Source organism: Hemitrygon akajei, chromosome 22 (assembly GCF_048418815.1).
Source record: "Hemitrygon akajei chromosome 22, sHemAka1.3, whole genome shotgun sequence".
Lineage (NCBI taxonomy): Eukaryota > Metazoa > Chordata > Chondrichthyes > Myliobatiformes > Dasyatidae > Hemitrygon > Hemitrygon akajei.
Genome location: NC_133145.1, coordinates 11,062,699 through 11,085,356, shown reverse-complemented (window position 1 = coordinate 11,085,356; position 22,658 = coordinate 11,062,699). Strand labels below are relative to the sequence as shown.

At 42.7% G+C, this 22,658-nt stretch overlaps 1 protein-coding gene across 1 annotated transcript in view; it reads right to left on the bottom strand.

Moving 5' to 3' along the window:
• myo15b (myosin XVB) overlaps positions 1 to 22,658 on the bottom strand; it is a 452,296-nt gene that overhangs the window by 214,820 nt on the left and 214,818 nt on the right. The window contains exons 30-33 of the mRNA XM_073026589.1: positions 7,976 to 8,071; positions 5,006 to 5,241; positions 1,975 to 2,138; positions 731 to 803 (exon numbers count right to left, since the gene is read on the bottom strand). Of these exons, the coding sequence (XP_072882690.1) occupies positions 731 to 803; positions 1,975 to 2,138; positions 5,006 to 5,241; positions 7,976 to 8,071 (569 nt within the window). The remainder of the gene's footprint in view (positions 1 to 730; positions 804 to 1,974; positions 2,139 to 5,005; positions 5,242 to 7,975; positions 8,072 to 22,658) is intronic.

Genomic DNA, 22,658 nt, shown 5'->3' with positions numbered 1-22,658 from the left:
GTGAGGTGCCAATCAAGTGGACTGTTTGCCCCACATGGTTTTGCTTTCTTCAGACTTGTTGGATATGCACTCTTTCAGGCAAATACAGAACATAATTTCATACCTATTCACATCCATTCCTAGTGGAATCCTCCCCTGACCCTCCCCCCAAAACCATGTCATAGAGAAGTTCTGTACGTGACAATTGCCTCTCAAATTAAGATAACCGTGATTCACTGCCAGCCACACTAACATGTAGAAAAGGTGAACTTCACTTCTGATGTACTTACCAGGAGCCCACACAGCACCATCACAGGTTTGTGAACAACACAGTGCTGAGCACACACTCACACTGCATGGCCAATCCGACAGAGATAAGGTCACCACATTAGCACACTGTGCAATGCAAGACTACAGAGAGACAGGTTACAAATTGAACTATAAATGATGATGGTTTTGATTTTGAAACTACATTGCGTATGTCACTGTGTTTCACCTGTGTTTGTGTTTCTCATGTTGAGTAAAGCTGTGCCTGCATTGGGTATTTTTAATACTGCACACTGTGCATCATTGCTGAATGTATCATGGTTGTGACGGGAATACTTGTATGTGATCTGAGTATATGTCTGATTGCAGTGGGTGTATCTATGCAGAGTGTCTCCACTGGGCATAACTCCACCGTGTGAATGGCCTACTCTCTCTTTCTTAGGCACATCTGTACACTGGATGTCTTGTCCACATTTTCACATACCGGAATCTTAAAATCCAGTTTCCAAGTTCTTCTCCTGTTGTCCAGGACTCCACTTCTGTTGCAAATTTTTCATCTGGTGAGAGAAAATGAAGTTAAACTGTAAAAGATCTCCAGCTGAACCCCTATTTCCAAGTAGCCAGGGACAAGAGTGAAACTGGGACCGATAGGGGCGTGTTCAATGGGGAACCTGTTTCTCTGGTAGGCTGCAGGATGTTCGACATGTGCAGTCAGTATTGTGCAAGAGGGTACATCTGCACAACACTTTCATATTTCAAATCGCTTTTCAGCCAATCCAAAGGAAGAACAAGCCAATAAAGATATCAATACTTTTGGGATCATAGGTTTTACTAATGTTCATTAAATTATATTATATTAAATTAAATTATCATTCAAGAGAATGATAATCATTAACACAAAAGATTCTGCAGATGTTGGAAACCTTGAGCAACACACAGACAGAATTAAATACCAAGTTCTTCTTTAGCTTGTTCACCATGTTAATGTCATGGCGAAGGCTCGGCAGGGAGTCACTGACAGATGTCAAACGATAGCCGAGACTATTAACATTTGAGGACTTATTTATTCACCTAACTGAGAGGATGGTGAAGGTCATACATATTTTGAAAGGGTTTAATAAGATAAGCTGATTACATTGGGATAGATTTATATGGGGGCTTACCATTATAAATCTGGACATGGATATTTGCAATAGAAAAGTTACCAGGAAAGCCTAATCAAAATATAATAACTGGTCCAAGCTTATGCAGATATGAATCTACAGAGGAATCACATTTCTTATAGATTTTGATGTTTGCTGTTTCAATGCATTGTTTATAGAGTCTACAAAAATGCAAAACTTCTGCCCACAAGCTCTGGACACTATTTCTGTGAAAGTGATTTCAGCAGCAATTCTAATCATACACTGTACTGAGATCAGTGATCAGTGAATCTACTTTCTGTTTCAAGTGTTAAAAAGGGGAGCTGGTTGGAGGATCGTTGTACCCGATCAGTGGGACCTTTAACATGTATCAGATGGTAAACAATCGAACACCGATGCACAACCTTCTTTTAACACCTTATCCAAACACACCAATGCATTGCAGTTTCAGGGACTGAACTGAAAGGGAATTAGGAACAATAAAGGATTTCTATCTTAAAGAGGATTTTTTAACAATTAATTTATAAAATTATGCATTTCAAGCTGTATAGCTGAGTCAATGATATTATTGTATTCATGTAAATACCATGAGAGATGTGGACATCCAGCACCATCTGTCCTCGCCTGTGATTGGCTGTCCATTCTAGCTGGGTGGGTGGGAAGGCCCTGTTTTGAACGCACTGCATGGCACTAAGGGCTTTCTGTTGACACACAGCCCTGTACTCTTCCATGATGTGATCGGACACATACCTGTGTGAGAACAATGGCACATGGTCATTCTGTGTTACTGCAAACCTAGACACAGTCAGGAGACTTTCACTGAACGATATTACTTCAATAAGGTGAAATTATTTCTATTACAGACAAAAATGAACAATATCAACACCAGCAGGTGGATACAACATGGATTAGACACAGCATAGATCTTTTTGTTTGTCTATTCACACTCTCCCAGCTATGGTACAATATGGATTAGGTACCAAGTAAATCTGCCGGTGCAGAGCATGGACCGTGCTGGAGTTGCAAAATACACCGATAGATTGTGAATGAAAGTAATTCAGCGTTAGTAGGTATGAGGTCATCTACCTACAATATAAGGAAGATTAACTACTGGAGTGCTTTCTAAATGGATCTAAATAACAAGTTAGAGGGCAAAATTCAGAAAGTATTAGAGGACAGGACTAAAAAAGAAATTTAAATGACTACTGAAAATGTTGGTTTCTGTGTAAGAAAAAGTGAGAAGATATATATTACAACTGTAAAGAATTTTAGTTACAAAGCCTTGCAGTGCACAGTTACTCACTGTAGGCACCCATCACCAGAAGTATACGCTGGTGTCAAAGGGCTGCAGCAAGGATTCAATAAATCACATCAGGGCATAGAGGGTTAAATAATGTGGAAGTATAGCAGGGGTTTGGGTTGTTAACCCTTGAATAGAGAAGATCTCAGAGAAGGGGAGATGTTCAAATAGTAAAGGAGGTTAAATAATTTAACACAATCACCAATGAGAAAGATGTGACAGAACAACCAGGTGTGGTGGGTAGTGTTTGGGTTGGTCTAACTTCAGTCCTGAGCTTGATTGCAGACTGAGCATTGAACATTTTTGTCCAATCTGCTCCTTCTCATCAGGCCTGTGTTTGGAGTAAGCTGAGGGTGACATAAGCCTTGCATTTGATGGTGATGGTGAAAGCTGTGGGATGACTGGGAGATTGAGACCAGCTTTTGTTGTGATCGTAGGAGGTGGAACTGGTATTGGCTTACTATTGCCATGTGTACTGAGGAACAGTGAAAAGCTTGTCTTGCACACTGTTCACATAGAGCAAATCATCACACAGTGTGTTGAGGTGGTTCATGGTAACACACTAACAGTCACAGAAAGTGCAGCATAGCTGGATTTTGGGATGTGGGAGATCAGCAACTGGGAGCAGGCGAGGATGGGATACTAAGGCCAGGACATAGCAAGAGTTCAGAGATCAGGAGAGCATTTAAAGAAAGAAAGCTTAGCTTTATTTGTCACTTGCACATCAAAACATACAGTGAAACACATTGTTTGGTGTCAAATCAAATCAGCGAGGATTGCGCTGGGCAAGTGTCACCAATGTAGCAGGCCCACAACTCACTGACCCTTTGGAATGTGGGAGGAAACCAGAGCACCCAAAGGAAACCCATACAGTCAGGGGGAAAACGGACAAACATTTAATGAAGGTTTGGAGACCATTACGGTGATGAGGAGACTGCAGATTGGTGGGTCAGGAGGCTGCCTGGAAGTTGCAACGATGGAGAGTGGTTTAATAGGGGGGAAATGAAGATTAATATTTCACTTACCTATAGAATCAGAAAGTGAGATTCTCATTTGCACATGACAGACGGGGTTAAGTTGTGGATTAGCCATGATGTAACTGCAAGGACCAGGATTTTGTGCAGCTGAATGGCCTAACTTACTTCTGTCTCACCAGTCATAGAGCAGGTCCAACATCAGTCAGTTGTGCAATAAAGTCCCCTTGACACCACCACCCATCAAATATTTCTAGGGCACCCTCAGCATGGGCTAGATCAGAATAAAGCTCCTCTGCACTATTCTAATCAGTCGCCGTAAGGATAGAGGTTATCTTGTATAGAATCTGTTCTAGACCATCAAGCATTTTGAAGCTGGAAGTGTTCACACACGTAGACCATTCTAAAGAAGTGGGAATCTGACGATGTTTCCCAAACAGGAACAAGATGTGGAGTTTGTGGAGTTTATGTGCAGTTTACTCCACCATTCAATCATGATCATAGCTGGTCTGAACACTGGTCTCAACTTCATCCCCCACCCTGGTGCCAATGACATTTGATTTCCCTGTAGTCCAAACTCACTCAGCCTTGAATACATTCAGACCCTACAGCATATGAAGTATACTGCTTCTGGATCTTTGCACTTTCTGTGGTTTAATCCCACAGCCAATAGTGTTCTTACATCTTCCACTGGGCCAAGTGTCAGAGGAAGCTGCACAGGTCATGGAGAAGGGATAATGGAAAACATTGACAGAGCAAGGTGGAGGGAGGTGAGCAGGAGTGAAGCAAGTGTGGAACACAAACAATGGTTCAGAAAAGGTGGGCTGACATGTCCTGCAGTAACATTTGAAAGAAACTGTACAGGAGCTCAATCAGATAAGAGAAGATACCAAAGAGGGTGACATTAGTATTAGTCAAAGAGGAGGCTTTAAAGGTCCTGTGTTGGAGTATGGTCACTGGGATAGACAAAAGAACAGCTTGTACAAAGGTCCTTTAAACCTGGCTGTGGTCAGGACTGTGCTGGTCAGAGACAACTGAATCTGAATCAGAATCAGGTTTATCACTGACATGGTCAGGAAATGTGTTGTTTTCTGGCAGCAGTACAATGCAAGATGTCAAAATTACAACTGAAAAATAAATAAGCAGTGCAAAAGAGAAATGGTAAGGAAGTGTTCATGAGATTATGGATGGTACAGAAACCCGATGACAGAGGGCAAGGCGCTGGTCAAACATTCATTGAATCACTGAAGCTCAAAGATCACTTCTTGTTTCTCTGCCTCTGTACTGTCCCCCACCCTGCACTCTCCATGTAACACACTCTCTCTCACGCAGGACTTGCTCACTTGAGCAGAGGCTTCTCAAGCTCGGGCGAAGGCTGCAGACAGCTCAGGCAGGTGGTCATCAGGAGGCAGGCTCTCTGCCATTCCTCCATGTCACGGTTCTTCCAGGTCTGGTTCGCCACCTGGCAGTAGATCTCATTCCGGAGTCTGGGATTGGATATTCCCTTCTGCACAATAAAATTCCCAAGGATGATTTCCTTTCTGCCTTGGAGGAATTCTTCTTGTTGAAACCGCAGAACCTAACAAAGGAAAAGGGGAGCTTAAAAAGTGCATGTAACACGAGGTACTAAAGAGAGTGTCTGACAGTTGCTATGTAAAGTGAAAATGCCACACGCAGGCAGGTAGGAAGCTATAAAACATACATAGAACACTACAAACTTTACCAGCAGCCTCTGCTATATACAATATATACTTTTACAAGACAGGAGGAGGCTTTCAGTTCCTTCCCAGCTCTCGCTAGACTAATCCCATCAGTTACATTCCCTCTGCTTACTTCTCACTTTTGCTCCATGGCCCCTTACACAAACATCATGCCTCCTGCAGATACTGTCCTTAACCAGCTCCTTCAGGATCCTCTGTATTCTTGGTACCCTCTCTTACTCACTCAGCAGCAATACTCCCCTGTAATGAGAAGAGTTTCGCTTGTCTAGGTATATGTCCCTTCAGGAGCTCAATGTAGACATACATTAAGACAAGACTTTAATGAGGCCAATAATGTCACTTGAGTGGGATTACATGAGAAATTCTGACAATGATGTTTTGAGAACATTGCAGTATTCCCTATCTGACTGTTACAAGCATCATCAGCATGATCCTCGATTCTGCAAAGGAACAATTTCTAGATTATTGCAGATTGTGATAGAAACTTATATCCGGCATTTTCCCTTTCCTCAGATTCTATACTAACACTAAGAATTCACCCTACATAACTTGCAATCCTCTTCCAGATTCCAATTTTGTACTGCGCCAATAGAGCCAAACTCCCCAGCCAATGAAAATAGCCTTTTTGTTTATCGTAAGACCATACGATAGAGGAGATTGATCCGTCGAGTATACTCTGCAGTATATAACTGCGATGGTGGGATCTCCAGAGACATCTGCGATGAATAACCCCCTCAGCATTTTAGGCTGTGAATCATTCTGACTTATCTTTTACACTCACCTGCTAGGCCCAGTATCACAAAGCTGGTGATGTTATTGGAGCTTTCTCCTTTTGCTAACTGTTCATTTACCCATCAGCTACAAGACTAGATCCAGCAGGTTTCTATCTGATCCATTCATTATGGTATCATTTAGCACTGTCTGTTGCTTGTGTTAGCAAACTTACTGTGAAGTCTAATCTTGGCACATCAGGCTTGGATACATCTAGTGTTGCTCCCAGCAAGCACCTCTGCATGTTCAACTGAATTAGGGTTGATAGCAATGGTAGAGTGAGGGATGATCTAGGCTGTGAGCTTACTTACTGAAGCAGTGTGCATTTATGCTGCATCTAATGATCCAGAGGACCTCAGGGATGCCCAGTTTTCAGCTGTCGGATCTGTTTATGTTCCCCATGACTGCAGTGCACACAATGTATTAGAGATGGTCACTGGCAAGAAGACAGGGCAGTCTCCACAAAAACATGCAGTGGTCATCCCTACTAATTGTGCCATGGACCTCTGTAATAGTAGAGCTGGGTGTGGGGGATGAGGCTTGGCATGTTTATCTGGTGAATTCCTGCTGCAGACCCTGGCTGGTGTCTTCTCCTGTCTCTCACTGGGCAAAAGATACAAAAGCCTGAAAGTACCTACCACCAGACTCAAGGGCAGCTTTAGTCCCAGACTCTTGCACGGACTTCTTTTACAATTAGATGTACTCTTGGTCTCACCACCTACCTTGTTATTATCTTGCACTTTATCCTTTTGCTGTCTTTCTTTGGTAGCTTTTACACTTTATTCTGCATTGTTATTATTTTACCTTATTCCAGCTCAATACACTGTGATCTGTAAGAATAGTGTGCAAGACAAGCTGTACAAATGACAATTGTAAACCAATACCAATACCCTTCATGCTTGGACTAATTAGTTCAGTGGTGGTGCTACCAAGAGCCCTGGTGATGGAGGTTTGAGCCTTCCAACCAGGCTGCATTGTCTGCTCTGGTTACTTCAAGCACTGCTTCTACACTTTGTTCAACAGCGAGGAGCATCGCATCATGAGTAAAATGTAATAAGGAAGACGTTTCTTGCCCTTGTTTAAAATGATGCCATGATCTAGGTTGTGAGCTTATAGATTGCAGCAGTGTGTGTTCATGGGGCTTGGGGAAATGTTGAGGATTCTCTCCCACTTGTAGAATCACGTCACCAGAATCTGTTTTCCCAAAAGGAGAGGACATAACCAGAGATAATGTGTGAGTATGGCACACTGCCTTCATTAATGGTCATCCCTACACCACCACTCCATCTCTTTCCTCTCAATCCCTTCCTGTCCATGCTTGTCCCCAATATACATTATATACAATATACAGGACCTCATCAAATGTTTGTTGAACACCAATCAAATTGGAACATACTGAGATCTTGAATCAATAATTATTGAATAGACATATAGTCATTATTTCATCATCACTTTTGCATTTTTGTTTATTTTTTCCCAGTTATAATGACATTTCTTTAAAGAAACATATTAACAAGAAACATATTAACAGGTATAATTTCTTTATATCCACTTCTGGCTGTGACAGAGATTGAGAGTTAGGTGATCACACTTTCTACCTGTCCTGTTCACTTCTTTACTTTTATAAGAAAGATAGTTCACAGGTGATTGAAATAAATCTAAGTAACAGGAGGTTGGTATTTCAAAATCCGATGGTGGTGGTGTTTAGGGAAACCAAGAGAGGTAAAATTTACAAGAGATTCTTGTAAGGAGTGGGCAAGATTCATCAGACTATAGCTGATATGAGTATTTTGATTGTGGATTGTCAGAGTTGGTACTAACCAATTTGAAAAGCTCCAAAGCTGCCTGTCGCTCTGCTCCCTGCAGTCGAGTGAGAGGTTGCTGCAGAGGTTGGTCCAGAACTTCAAAGTGAGGTTCCTATGTAGAAAGAGAAATAAAATTAGTCTCTTTTGGATCCCTGATCAATGTGGTCTCTCAATTCCTAAAAGTGAACTTCCTTTCAAATAGTGGCCACTTGGCTGTTCAATTCAGGAGGCATCGTGACTGTACCTTCACCAGTGATACAGGATATTGATATTACTTTACCTGAGAGCAGCAGCACAGCAACAAACAAAACTGCAGTTTACAAGCAGAGTGGCAAACCTATGGAACATGTGCCTAAAATTACATGCACAAAATTTTGTTGGTAGTGGCATGCAGCTGCCCTTCAATTCTTTAGTCCCCTACCATAATGAAAAAAGACACATCATAATCATTTTACTGCCAAACAAAGCAGCAAGTTATTTTTTACAATCCGAGAGCAGATGTTGTCACAGGAAACATCTCCCACCAGTTTGGTGCCAGCTGAATGGTTACAAGAACACGTTAGGTTACCTTGTGAAATCCTCACAGAACTGGTGTACATATCAGTATTTGGATAGTAAATAGTTGGGCCAGTTGTCAAAGTCAGAATCAGAATCAGGTTTAATATCACCAGCATATGTTTAGAAACTTGTTGTTTTGCAGCAGCAGTACATTGCAATACATAATATGCTTCGCTCTGCTTATATTTTTTCTTCTATTATTTTTGAATGAACAATGATAAATATTGTATGTAGCTTGGCTCTCCATGAATATTCATGTGAGTCATTGTTTTCAACGTTGAACTTGGTCAAGTCTAGTTATAGAGGTAGACTTACCGATGAAACTAGTGCATAGCTCCTTACACTAAGAAAGTCCCAGTTTATATTAGGGAAATAGAAATCCCCCATGACAATAACCCTATTATTTTTACATATTCCCTTAATCTGATTACATAACTGTTCCTCAATGTCCTGGTGGCTAATGGGGGTGTGTAGTACCATCCCATCAAGGTTCCAGATGAGCTCAATGCCTTCTATGCTCTCTTTGACCAGCAAAACATGGAGGAACCATCACAAACTCCAACAACCCCTGATGATCCTACGATTTCAGTCTCTGAGGCTGACGTGTGAGCAGCCTTCAAGAGGGTGAACCCACGAAAAGCATCTGGCCCAGATGGGGTAACTGGCCAAGTACTAAAGATCTGTGCTGATCAACTGTAAGTACTGAGTAGTACCTACCTGCTTCAACAAGGCTTCAATTATACCAGTGCCCATGAAGAACAAGGTAACCTGCTTCAATCACTATTATCCAGTAACACTTACATCCACAGTGATGAAGTGTTTCAAGAGGTTGGTGATAAAATGTATCAACTCCTTCCTGAGAAGTGACTTGGATCTGCTCCAATTTGCCTAGCAGAGCAACAGCTCCACAGCAAATGTTATTTCACTGGCTCCTCACTCAACCTTGGAACATCAGGTCAGCGAAGGTATATACATCAGGATGCTCTCTATCAACTACAGCTCAGCAGGCAGTACCATCATCCCCTCAAAACTTATCAATAAGCTCCAAGACCTTTGCCTCAATACCTCCTTGTGCAGTTGGATCCTCGATTTGCTTACTTGCAGACTCCAGTCAGTTTGGATTGGTAACAATAATCTCCATCAGCACAGATGCACCACAGGGCTCTGTGCTTAGCCCCCTGCTCTACTCACTTTACACTTACGACTCTGTCCAAGCACAGCTCCAATGTCCAATGCCACATTCAAGTTTGCTGATGCCATAACAACAATCACTTACTCAATATCAGCAAGATGAAGCAGCTGATTATTGACCTCAGGGGAAGGAAACCAGAGGTCCATAAGTCAGTCCTCATTGGAGGATCAAATAGGGAGAGGGTCAACAATTTTAAATTCCTCGGTGTTCTTATTTCAGAAGATCATTTCTGGGCCTAGCATGCAAGTGCAGTTACGAAGAAAACACAGCAATACCTCTATTTCCTTTGGAGTTTGTGAAGATTCGGCATGACATCTAAAACTTCGACAAACTTCTGTAGATGTGTAGTGGAGAGTATATTGACTGGCTGCATCACAGCCTAATATGGAAACACCAATGCCCTTGAACAGAAAATCCTACAAAAAGTAGTGAATATAGCCCAGTCCATCACAGTTAAGCCCTCCCCATCATATAACCATATAACAATTACAGCACGGAAACAGGCCATCTCAGCCCTTCCCAGTCCATCACAGTTAAGCCCTCCCCATCATATAACCATATAACAATTACAGCACGGAAACAGGCCATCTCAGCCCTTCTAGTCTGTGCCAAACGCTTACTCTCACCTAATCCCACTGGCCCGCACTTGGCCCATAACCCTCCATTCCTTTCCTATCCATATACCTATCCAATTTTACTTCAAATGACAATATCGAACCTGCCTCTACCACTTCTACTGGAAGCTCGTTCCACACAGCTACCACTCTCTGAGTAAAGAAATTCCCCCTCGTGTTACCCTTAAACCTTTGCCCCTAACTCTCAACTCATGTCCTCTTGTTTGAATCTCCCCTACTCTCAATGGAAAAAGCCTATCCACGTCAACTCTGTCTATCCCCTTCATAATTTTAAATACCTCTATCAAGTCCCCCCTCAACCTTCTACGCTCCAAAGAACAAAGACCTAACTTGTTCATCCTTTCCCTGTAACTTAGGTGTTGAAACCCAGGTAACATTCTAGTAAATCTTCTCTGTACTCTCTCTATTTCGTTGAAATCTTTCCTATAAATTCAGTGACCGGAACTGTACACAATACTCCAAATTTGGCCTTACCAATGCCTTGTACAATTTTAACATTACATCCCAACTCCTATACTCAATGCTCTGATTTATAAAGGCCAGCATACCAAAAGTTTTCTTCACCACCCTATCCACATAAGATTCCACCTTCAGGGAACTATGCACCATTATTCCTAGATCACTCTGTTCCACTGCATTCTTCATTGCCCTACCATTTACCATGTATGTCCTATTTAGATTATTCCTACCAAAATGTAGTACCTCACACTTCTCAGTATTAAACTCCATCTGCCATCTTTCAGCCCACTCTTCTAACTAGCCTAAATCTCTCTGCAAGCTTTGAAAACCTAATTCACTATCCATAATGCCACCTATCTTAGTATCATCTGCATACTTACTAATCCAATTTACCACCCCATCATCCAGATCATTAATGTATCTGACAAACAACATTGGACCCAGTACAGATCCCTGAGGCACACCACTAGTCACTGGCCTCCAACCTGACAAACAGTTATCCACCACTACTCTCTGGCATCTCCCATCCAGCCACTGTTGAATCCATTTTACTACTTCAATATTAATACCTAACGATTGAACCTTCCTAATTAACCTTCTGTGCGGAACCTTGTCAAAGGCCTTACTGAAGTCCATATAGACAACATCCACTGCTTTACCCTCATCAACTTTCCTCGTAACCTCTTTAAAAAATTCAATAAGATTTGTCAAACATGACCTTCCACACACAAATCCATGCTGACTATTCCTAATTAGACCCTGTCTATCCAAATAATTATATATACCATCTCTAAGAATACCTTCCATTAATTTACCCACCACTGACATCAAACTGACAGGCCTATAATTGCTAGGTTTACTCTTAGAGCCCTTTTTAAACAACGGAACCACATGAGCAATACGCCAATCCTCCGGCACCATCCCCGTTTGTGATGACATTTGAAATATATCTGTCAGAGCCCCTGCTATTTCTACACTAACCTCCCTCAAGGTCCAAGGGAATATCCTGTCAGGACCTGGAGATTTATCCACTTTTATATTCCTTAAAAGCGCCAGTACTTTCTCCTCTTTAATCGTCATAGTTTCCATAACTTCCCTACTTGTTTCCCTTACCTTACGCAATTCAATATCCTTCTCCTTTGTGAATACCGAAGAAAAGAAATTATTCAAAATCTCCCCCATCTCTTTCGGCTCCACACGTAGCTGTCCACTCTGATTCTATAAGGGACCAATTTTATCCCTCACTATCCTTTTGCTATTAATATACTGTAGAAACCCTTCAGATTTATTTTCACCTTGACTATGATCATTGAGCATATCTACGTGAAACGGTGTTGCAGGAAAGCATCATCCACCAGCAGAGGCCCCCAATACCCAGGTCATGTTCTCTTCCTGTGCTGCCATTGGAAAAAAGGTACTGGAGCCTCAGGACACACACCACCAGGTTCAGGAATAGTAATTAGCTCTCAACCATCAGGCACTTGAACCAAAGGGGATAAATTCATGCAACTTCACTTGCCCCATCACTGACGTGTTCCCACAATCTATGGACTCTTCACCTCATGTTCTTGATACTTATTGCTTATTTATTATTGTTTCTTTCAATAGGTTTCAAAAGGTACATTTAATGTTAGAGAAATGTATACAATATAGATCCTGAAATTCTTTCTTTGCAAACATTCATGAGGAGTGCCCAAAGAATGAATGAGTTAAATGTTAGAACCCTAATGCCCCCCCAGCTTCCCCCTCCCACATGAGTAGCAGCCCCACCAGCAAAAAAGCATCTGCGCCCCCCACTGAGCATTGAAGTGTGCAGCAAAGCATCGATAAAGATACAGACTTGCAGTACCCCAAAGACTGCTCGTTCACTCGGTAATTCGACATACCACAGGCTCTCTCTCTCCATAATAAAGGAAAAAGAGATGTCCCCATTTCACAGCGAGAGGGGAGACATAACAAAATAACTCGCTGATTTATGATGTTAAAAGTCTGCTGTGTTGTTTTTTCCAAGCCGTGTGCCCAAAGATCTCAGGTCTCTGGGCACAGAGCCAGCAGCAAGCTTTCTTTTGGGATTTGCAGAGTTTGTTGTCTTTTGGACAATGGTTAAACATTCAAGGTGGTGCTGTCTTTCATTGATTCTGTAATGGCTATTATTCTATAGATTTATTGAGTATGTCTGCAGGAAACTGAATTTCAGGGTTGTATATGGCAACAGATATGTAATTTACTTTGAACTTTAATTATCTTTGACAGTCAGAAGCAGCAGCCAATTTTGTGCAATGCAAACACAAAGGAAAGTAACAAAACAAACTGACAGACAACCTTATGTCGCTTGTTGAGTGACTGTGGCCAGGAAACTGTTCTGTTTCATAAACACAAGAGAATCTGCAGATTTCCAAATCTTGAGCAACACACATAAAATGCTGGAGGGTCTCAGCAAGTCAGGCAGCATCTATGGAGGGGAATAAACAGTCGATGTTTTGATTGAATCCCCTCATCTAATAGGAGAGGACAGTGGGGAGAAAAGAAGGAAGAAAGGGGTAACCAGAATGGGGAATGGAAAAAGTGGTCCTGGCTTTCGTGGTGGACAGAATGAACGTGACTGCCATTTTCAATTCGACTTCCCATTCCCAATCTGACATGATTATCCATAACCTCCTCTATTGCCATGATGATTTCATGAGATGTTTCTCCTCCAACAACTCAGGTTTGAGGAGCAACCATCATATTCCAGCTAGGTTGCCTTCACCCTGGTGACATGAACATCAATTTCTCCAACTTTCAGTAACATTTCCCACTCCCTTCTTCTCTCTTTTTGCATTCTCCATTCTGGTTACCCTCTTAACCCCTTCTCTTTTCCTCATCTACCCATCACTCCTTCTGGTTCCTTTCTTCCATGGTCCACTGTACTCTCTTATTAGATTCCTTCTTCAATCATTTACCTCTTCCACCTATCCACTCCCAGCTTCTTACTTCATCCCTCCTTCCCCATACACCCATCTTCCCCCTCAACTAGACTCACCTATCACCTTCCAGCTTGTACTCCTTCCCTTCCCCCACCTTCTTATTCTGACTTCTGCCTCCTTCTTTTCCAGTCCTGATGAAAGGTTTCAGCCTGAAACGTCAACTGTTTATTCCCCTCGATAGATGCCACCTAACTTGCTGAGCTCCTCCAGCATTTTGCGTGTGTTGCTCTATGTTTCACGGTGCTTTGGGATAATCTACTTCCATCAGTAGCCGAGGTCTCATTGGAAAGATGATGTCTAATAATGTGACACACATCAAGACAGCACTAGAATACCAGATTATTTATTGAGTGGTCTGGACTGGCTCCTGAGCTGCTTTTCTGACACTCAGAGCGACAGCCCTGTAATAAAGCAGTTTATTGTTGTCACAAATACCAAGATACAGTGAAACACTTTGTTTTGCATGCCGTCCATACAAATCACTTTGTCGGATCATTACAGAGCAGTTGTACAAGGGCAAAGCAATGCAGAATATAGTGTTACAGTTCAGAGAAAATGCAGTGCAGGTAAGACCACGATAAGGTAGATTGTGAAGTTAAGAGTTCATATTATCACACAAGGAGCGGAACGATAGTCTAGTAGTTAGTGCAACACTTTACAGTTCCAGCAATCCGGGTTCAATTCCTGCCCTTGCCTGTAAGGAGTCTATACGTTCTCCCTATGACCTTGTGGATTTCCTCCGGGTGCTCTGGCTTCCTCCCACAGTCCAAAGACGTACTGGTTGGTAGGTTAATTGGTCATTGTAAATCGTCCTGTGATTAAGCTAGGATTAAATCTGAGGTTGAATTGAAGGGTCATAGGGTCTATTCCTTGCTGTTTGTCAATAAATAAACAAACAAACAAGAGGTTTGCATACCGTATTATCTCGAGTTCTTACAGGAAGCCTTACATTTATCAACACTGCTGTAATCTACGATTTAGTAATAAAGCCTTGTAAACTATAGATTATTCACATATTTATGAATGAACTACTAATTAATGTTAATTATTTACACATTAGTTATAGAATTAACTAATTATTTACAGAGGTATTTATAAACAGTTATAAATTTAACTAAACATAAATTCATTCCACATACTTGTATTCTTGACTCCAAAGTTCTACACCATGAGTGAAATTAACATTCTGGATGAAGTCATTCTAATCACTGATTATAAAACTGCTACTTTAACCTGAATCTATTTAATTCTTTAGCAACTAATGCATCTTATTCCATATTATAAGCATCACCTTTTAATGTAAAATTTAATATAGATTAATAGTTCTTATCAACTACAATGGTTACATTACTTAATGCCTTGAACTCAGCCATAACTTCTACTTTGGTTGCTTGTTAAGGCTCTTCACTCTGTGCCATCACCTTTGCACCATCTGACTTACAGTCTCCTGCCACCTAGACACAGGATCTTTCCTGCAAGCTCTTTTAAAGACACAAGGTTATTACCTCTGGGTTTCTCTTTCTGAATCATCTCTAGGGCTCACAGTTCTGCCAAGATAGTTCCCTAATCTGTCCTGGTGCACTTCGGTTACACTACTGGGCCGAGCTGTGTAAACCCATGCCTCCTGTAACAACCCTTGGATGATCTTCAGAGCTTATGACCAGCTGTGCCTTCATGACACAGACCACTGCTAATACACCCAAATCCATCTGTGCCATTCAGGAATTCTGCCAACAAACGTTTTGTGGACATTGACCTCCTCCCCAAACACTTGCAATCTCATATACTTCAGCATGGCCCGTAATATCTCCTGCTGAGTCTTTCAGATGTTTGTATCGATACGGTTCTGGTGAACCAACACTTATCACACCGTTTAAGCAGATTACAGACTTCTGTCATTTGAGGTTTGCAAACAGTTTGGCTGCTCTGAAAATACAAAAACATTGTCCAACTGAAGGCTTGGACTCGTGTTGTTCAGAGCAGACTGTCCTTCCTTTGGGGCATGTCATTCACATTTAATTCCCCCACCAGATGGTCACTTGGCCTTGCAGATCAGTTTCTCAAGTTCTGCAAAGGCTTCTTTAATCTGCTTGCTACCTGCATGAAATAGACATACGTCCAGCCCAAACTGACGAGCAAGGTAATGGTACCACTGCAAACCTGGCCTCTCAAAGAGAAACCAACAGTATTCTTTGTCTAATGAAGTTATATCCTTCAGTTGTTGTTACCCACTTTCCTTGCAAAGCAACTTCTGGTGATACCCCAATCTCTTCACTGCCAGTGGCTACAACATAGTTGTTGGTTCTGGCTCCCATCTTTCATTCGTTCACTCCAGCAACATCAACACACACAAAATGCCGAAGCAACTCAGCAAGCCAGGCAACAACTACGGAGGGAAATGAACAGTCAACATTTTGGGTTGAGACCCTTCATCAGACCACAGGTTTCCATTCTCCTATGGGTTCTCGTATTCAAAAACCTGACTCTTCCTTAGGCTAGGCTTCACATTCCTCATCCAATGGAATATTGTCAAACTCCATCTGCAGTGCTGCTGGTGCATCACTGCCTGGACCTCCATCGTCAGACCTGCACTCAGAGAGAAAGCCTCCTGTTATTGGAGCTTTCTCTCACTGTCACAAGTCACTGATGGTAACTAGACTGCCGCCTGGAACCCTGGTCTGCCAGTTTCATTAACTGAGCAGTTACTGCACCTCCCAAGGCCACCTTGGGACCAGGTAGGACCAGGGCACGCCTGAAGTGAGTTCCAGTTGGAACTACTCCACCTGGATCCTTCAAAAACAAACTCTTTCACTTTAAGTACATTTAGGGAATTTCTAGAAATGATTGAGCAGATTATTAGAGTTATCTACTTGTGGAATTATGAAAGCAAGTCTTGATTGTTTCATAATCAGGTACTCTAACATCTGATTCATGACATAATTTCCTCGTAAAGAGATCAAAGTTTCATTAAATGATTAACGTATTTCCAGTATGGTACAAATGACATTACATTACTCATTACCTAACTGGGAAAAGAATATTATATGATAGCTTGTCTTCTCCCATCTCTAATCTTAAATTCTCATCACAATCATACATCAAGGTATTTTTGCATTGTTTCAAACCACACCCTAATCACCCTGATTCTGCAGAAGTGCATACCTCCCTCAGATGGGAAAGCAAGAACTGGCTGAAACTGCCCATTTTTCTACTTTTCTTTGCTACACTTAATCAGAGTGAAAATGAGAACATTTACTGATACTGATCATCAGGAATCTAACTGGGCCTTCAGGGTCAGCTTGGTATCAGACTGAAGTCCATTAACATTAGTATCCTAACTTGCTCATCAGCGCTAGCCCTTCTTGTACTCCAGCACCAGTGTAAGAAACTGTTCCTCAGGTCTCCGAAGGATCAGACTGAAACCTTTCTCTCGAGTACCAATGCTCCCAGCAGAACAACCACTCCACTATCCCTTCCACCCCAACTTCCCCACGAAAGCCAAGTTCCTTCATCAAATCTCGTACTTCTAGTACCCAAAACCTTTTCACTGGGGCATCCAGGCTTCATTTATGCATCAACCAATACCACCAGCTGGCTGACTATTTCAAACATCATTCCCTACAGGAATAGAGAAGTTAGTCATGCAACCATAGAACTCTATGACTCAGAAACAGACCCTTCGAACCAGCTTGTTCATTATGACCATCATTTATCCTTGATTCTTAGTCTTCTATGACGTGGTCATTCAAGTGGAAAAGGAAGTCGGAGGATCAGAACTGGAGTGCGGCGGGAGCCTTATTGATTTTTTTTCTTCTTCTTCGGGCAGTGAAGTGGGGAAGATTTAAAAAGGACACAGCTTTAAACAGTGGGCAGCGTTGTCTGTGGGCAGTGGAGTGAGCCGGGAACAGAGTGTAGGCTTATGGGCTTTGGCTCAATGGGCTTAGGTGGAAGCGGGCAAAGCAAGGTAGGTTTAGGTTTCACTTTTTCCTGTTATTTGAGGAAAGGGGGAATTATGAGTGCAAGGGCAGCTTGTTGTTCTCGGTGTCAGATGTGGGAGGTCCTGGAGTCTCCGAGCCTCCTGGACGTCCACATCTGCACCAGGTGTGTTGAGATGCAACTCCTAAGGGACCGTGTTAGCGAACAGGAGCTGCAGCTCGATGACCTTCATCTGGTTAGGGAGAGTGAGGAGGGGATAGAGAGGAGTTACAGGCAGGTGGTCAGACCAGAGCAACAGGAGGCAGACAAGTGGGTCACGGTTAGGAGAGGGAAGGGGAAGAGTCAGGTACTAGAGAGTACCCCAGTGGCTGTACCCCTTGACAATAAGTACTCCTGTTTGAGTACTGTTGGGGGGGGACAGCCTACCTGGGGGAAGCCTCTGGCACAGAGTCCGGCCCTGTGGCTCAGAAGGGTAGGGAAAGGAAGAGGAAGGCAGTAGTAATAGGGGACTCGATAGTTAGAGGTCAGATAGGCGATTCTGTGGATGCGATCAGGAGACCCGGATGGTAGTTTGCCTCCCTGGTGCCAGGGTCCAGGATGTTTCTGATCACGTCCACAATTTTCTGAAGTGGAAGGGTGAGGAGCCAGAGGTCGTGGTACATATAGATATCAATGACATAGGTAGGAAAAGGGAAGAGGTCCTGAAAGGAGAATATAGGGAGTTAGGAAGGCATTTGAGAAGAAGGACTGCAAAGGTAGTAATCTGGGGATTACTGCCTGTGCCACGCGACAGTGAGAGTAGGAATGGAATGAGGTGGAGGATAAATGCGTGGCTGAGGGATTGGAGCAGGGGGCAGGGATTCAAGTTTCTGGATCATTGGGACCTCTTTTGGGGCAGGTGTGACCTGTACAAAAAGGATGGGTTACACTTGAATCCTGGGGGGACCAATATCCTGGTGGGAGGGTTTAATAGAGCTGTTAGGGAGGGTTTAACCTAATTTGGCAGGGGAATGGGAACTGGAATGATGGAGCGGAGGAGAGGGAAAACAGAAATAGATCTAAGGTAGTGAGCAGTAAGGATGTCAGGCATTTTGCAAATTTGCAGCCATTGGGATGAGTTGCAGTGCAATCAATGCAAAAAGTACCAAATACTGGAATTAAGGTGTTATACTTTAATGCACGCAACATAAGGAATAAGGTGGATGATCTTGTTGTACAGTTACAGATTGGCAGGTATGATATTGTGGCCATCACTGAGACGTGGCTAAAGGATGCATGTCTCTGGGAGCTGAACATCCAAGGATACATGGTGTATCAGAAGGATAAGCAGGTAGGTAGAGGGGGTGGCGTGGCTTTAATGGTAAAAAATGATATTAAATCATTAGAAAGAGTTGATATAGGATCTTTATGGGTTGAGCTAAGAAATCGCAGGGGTAAAAGGACCCTGATGGCAGTTATCTACAGGCCTCCAAACAGCTGCAGTGATGTGGACTACAAATTACAACAGGAAATAGAAAAGGCTTGCCAGAAGGGCAGTTTTATGATAATTGTAGGGGATTTTAACATGCGAGTGGATTGGGAAACTCAGGTCAGCACTGGATCTCAAGAGAGAGAATTTGTAGAATGTCTATGAGATGTCTTTTTAGAACAGCTTGTTGTTGAGCCCACTAGGGGATTGGCTGTACTGGATTGGGTATTGTGTAATGAACCAGAGAGATGGAAGTGAAGGAACTCGTGAAAATGAGAGTTTTCTGGACAGGACCTACAGTGAGGTCGTTACACCAAGGATACCGGAAGAGAGAAAGGGGGCGACGATGAGGAAGGAAAGGATGCTTGAAGTACAGGAGACCCCGGGGGATTTACCTCTCGTAAACAGGTTCACTCTCTTGGAAGCTGTCAGGACAGAAGATACTGCCAGTCTGAGAGGCGGACAGGTCTGCGAGTCGAAAATTGGTGCAGAAGCAGAGCCGAGGAGTCAGACATCAGGAAGAGCCGTGTTAGTAGGGGACTCCATAGTAAGAGGTACAGAAAGGGATTTCTGCGGCAACAGGAGAGATTTAAGGATGCTGTGTTGCCTCCCTGGTGTTAGGATCCAGAACATCACGGACCAATTGCAGGGAATCCTCAAGGGTGAAGGTGAACAGCCGGAAGTGGTAATGCATGTTGGCACAAATGACATCGGGAAGAAGAGGAAGGACATTCTGCAGCGGGACTTCAGAGAACTCAGAAGAAGGCTGAAAAGCAGGACTTCCAGGGTGGTTATCTCCAGTTTGCTTCCAGTTCCTCATGCTGGAGAGGGCAGGAACAGGGAGATAATGGATCTGAATGTGTGGCTGACGAACTGGCGCAGGAAGCAAGGATTTACATTCCTGGACCACTGGGGTATGTTTTGGGGTAAAGATAAATTGTACAAAATGGATGGGTTGCACGTTAATAGGCGGGGGACCAGCATTCTGGCAGACAGGTTTGCCACTGTAACACGGGTGAGTTTAAACTAAGTAGTGAGGGGGAGGGGATGAACTGGAAATATAAAGATGGAGTTAAAAGGAAAATGAAAATAAGAAAAGTTAAAAAGGACAACGGAATCAATGGAGCAGAAAGTTCAAGAAGAGATCATATAGTACGGCCAAGTGAAATAGGAATTGATATGAAAGGTGAGGGGAGTAACAAATTAAAAGTATTATATATGAATGCACGAAGTATAAGGAATAAAGTAGATGAGCTTGAGTCTCAATTGGAAATTGGCAAGTACGATGTTGTGGGAATAATTGAGACATGGCTTCAAGCGGACAGGGCCTGGGAAATGAATATTCAAGGATAAACGTCTTATCGAAAGGACAGACTGACGGGCAGAGGGGGTGGGGTGGCTCTGTTGGTGAGGAATGATATTCAGTCCCTTGCGAGGGGGGCATAGAATCAGGGGATGTAGAGTCAGTATAGATAGAACGGAGAAATTCTAAGGGTAGAAAGACCCTAATGGGTGTTATCTACAGGCCCCCAATCAGCAGTCTGGATGTAGGGTGTAAGTTGAATGAAGAGTTAAAATTGGCATGTCGCAAAGGTAATGATATAGTTGTCATGGGGGATTTCAACATGCAGGTAGACTGGGAGAATCAGGTTGGTACTGGACCCCAAGAAAGGGAGTTTGTGGAGTGCCTCCAAGATGGATTCTTAGAACAGCTTGTACTGGAGAAGGCAATTCTAGATTTAGTGTTGTGCAATGAACCGGATTTGATCAGGGACCTCGAGGTAAAGGAGCCATTAGGAGGTAGTGACCATAATATGATATGCTTTAACCTATAATTTGAGAAGGAGAAGGGAAAATCGGATGTGTCAGTATTACAGTTGAACAAATATGGAGCTATAAGGGAGGAGCTGGCCAAAGTTCAATGGAACAAAACCCTAGCAGGGAAGACAGTGGAACAAAAATGGCAGGTATTTCTGGTGATAATGCAGAAGGTGCAGGATCGGTTCATTCCAAAGAGGAAGAAAGATCCTAAGGGCAGTAAAGGGCGGCCGTGGCTGATGAGGGAAGTAAAGGGCAGTATAAAAATAAAAGAGAAGTATAACATAGCAAAGATGAGTGGGAAACCGGAGGACTGGGAAGCTTTTAAAGAGCAACAGAAGATAACAAAAAGGGCAATACGCCGAGAAAAAATGAGGTACGAAGGTAAACTAGCCAGGAATGTAAAGGAGGATAGTAAAAGCTTCTTTAGGTATGTGAACAGTAAAAAAATAGTTAAGACCAAAATTGGGCCATTGAAGACAGAAACGGGTGAATTTATTATGGGGAACAAGGAAATGGCAGATGAGTTGAACAGGTACTTTGGATCTGTCTTCACTAGGGAAGACACAAACGATCTCCCAGATGTAATAGTGGCCAAAGGAACTGGGGTAATGGATGAACTGAAGGAAATTTATATTAGGCAAGAGACGGTGTTGGATAGACTGTTGAATCTGAAGGTTGATAAGTCCCCGGGACCTGATGGTCTGCATCCCAGGGTACTTAAAGAGGTGGCTCTAGAAATCGTGGATGCATTGGTAATCATTTTCCAATGTTCTATAGATTCAGGAACAGCTCCTGCGGATTGGAGGGTGGCTAATGTTGTCCCACTTTTCAAGAAAGGAGGGAGAGAGAAAACAGGGAATTATAGACCAGTTAGCCTGACGTCAGTGGTGGGAAAGATGCTGGAGTCAATTATAAAAGAGGAAATTACAACACATTTGGATAGCAGTAGAAGGATCAGTCCGAGTCAGCATGGATTTATGAAGGAGAAATCATGCTTGACTAATCTTCTGGAATTTTTTGAGGATGTAACTATGAAAATGGACAAGGGAGAGCCAGTGGATGTAGTGTACCTGGACTTTCAGAAAGCCTTTGATAAAGTCCCACATAGGAGATTAGTGGGCAAAATTAGGGCACATGGTATTGGGGGCAGAGTACTGACATGGATTGAAAATTGGCTGGCTGACAGGAAACAAAGAGTAGCGATTAACAGGTCTCTTTTGGAATGGCAGGCTGTGACCAATGGAGTACCGCAAGGTTCAGTGCTGGGACCGCAGCTGTTTACAATATACATTAATGATTTAGATGAAGGGATTAAAAGTAACATTAGCAAATTTGCCGATGACACAAAGCTGGGTGGCAGTGTGAAATGTCAGGAGGATGTTATGAGAATGCAGGGTGACTTGGACAGGCTAGGTGAGTGGGCGAATGTATGGCAGATGCAGTTTAATGTGGATAAATGTGAGGTTATCCACTTTGGTGGCAAGAACAGGAAGGCAGATTACTATCTAAATGGAGTCAAGTTAGGAAAAGGGGAAGTACAACGAGATCTAGGTGTTCTTGTACATCAGTCAATGAAAGCAAGCATGCAGGTACAGCAGGCAGTGAAGAAAGCTAATGGCATGCTGGCTTTTATAACAAGAGGAATTGAGTATAGGAGTAAAGAG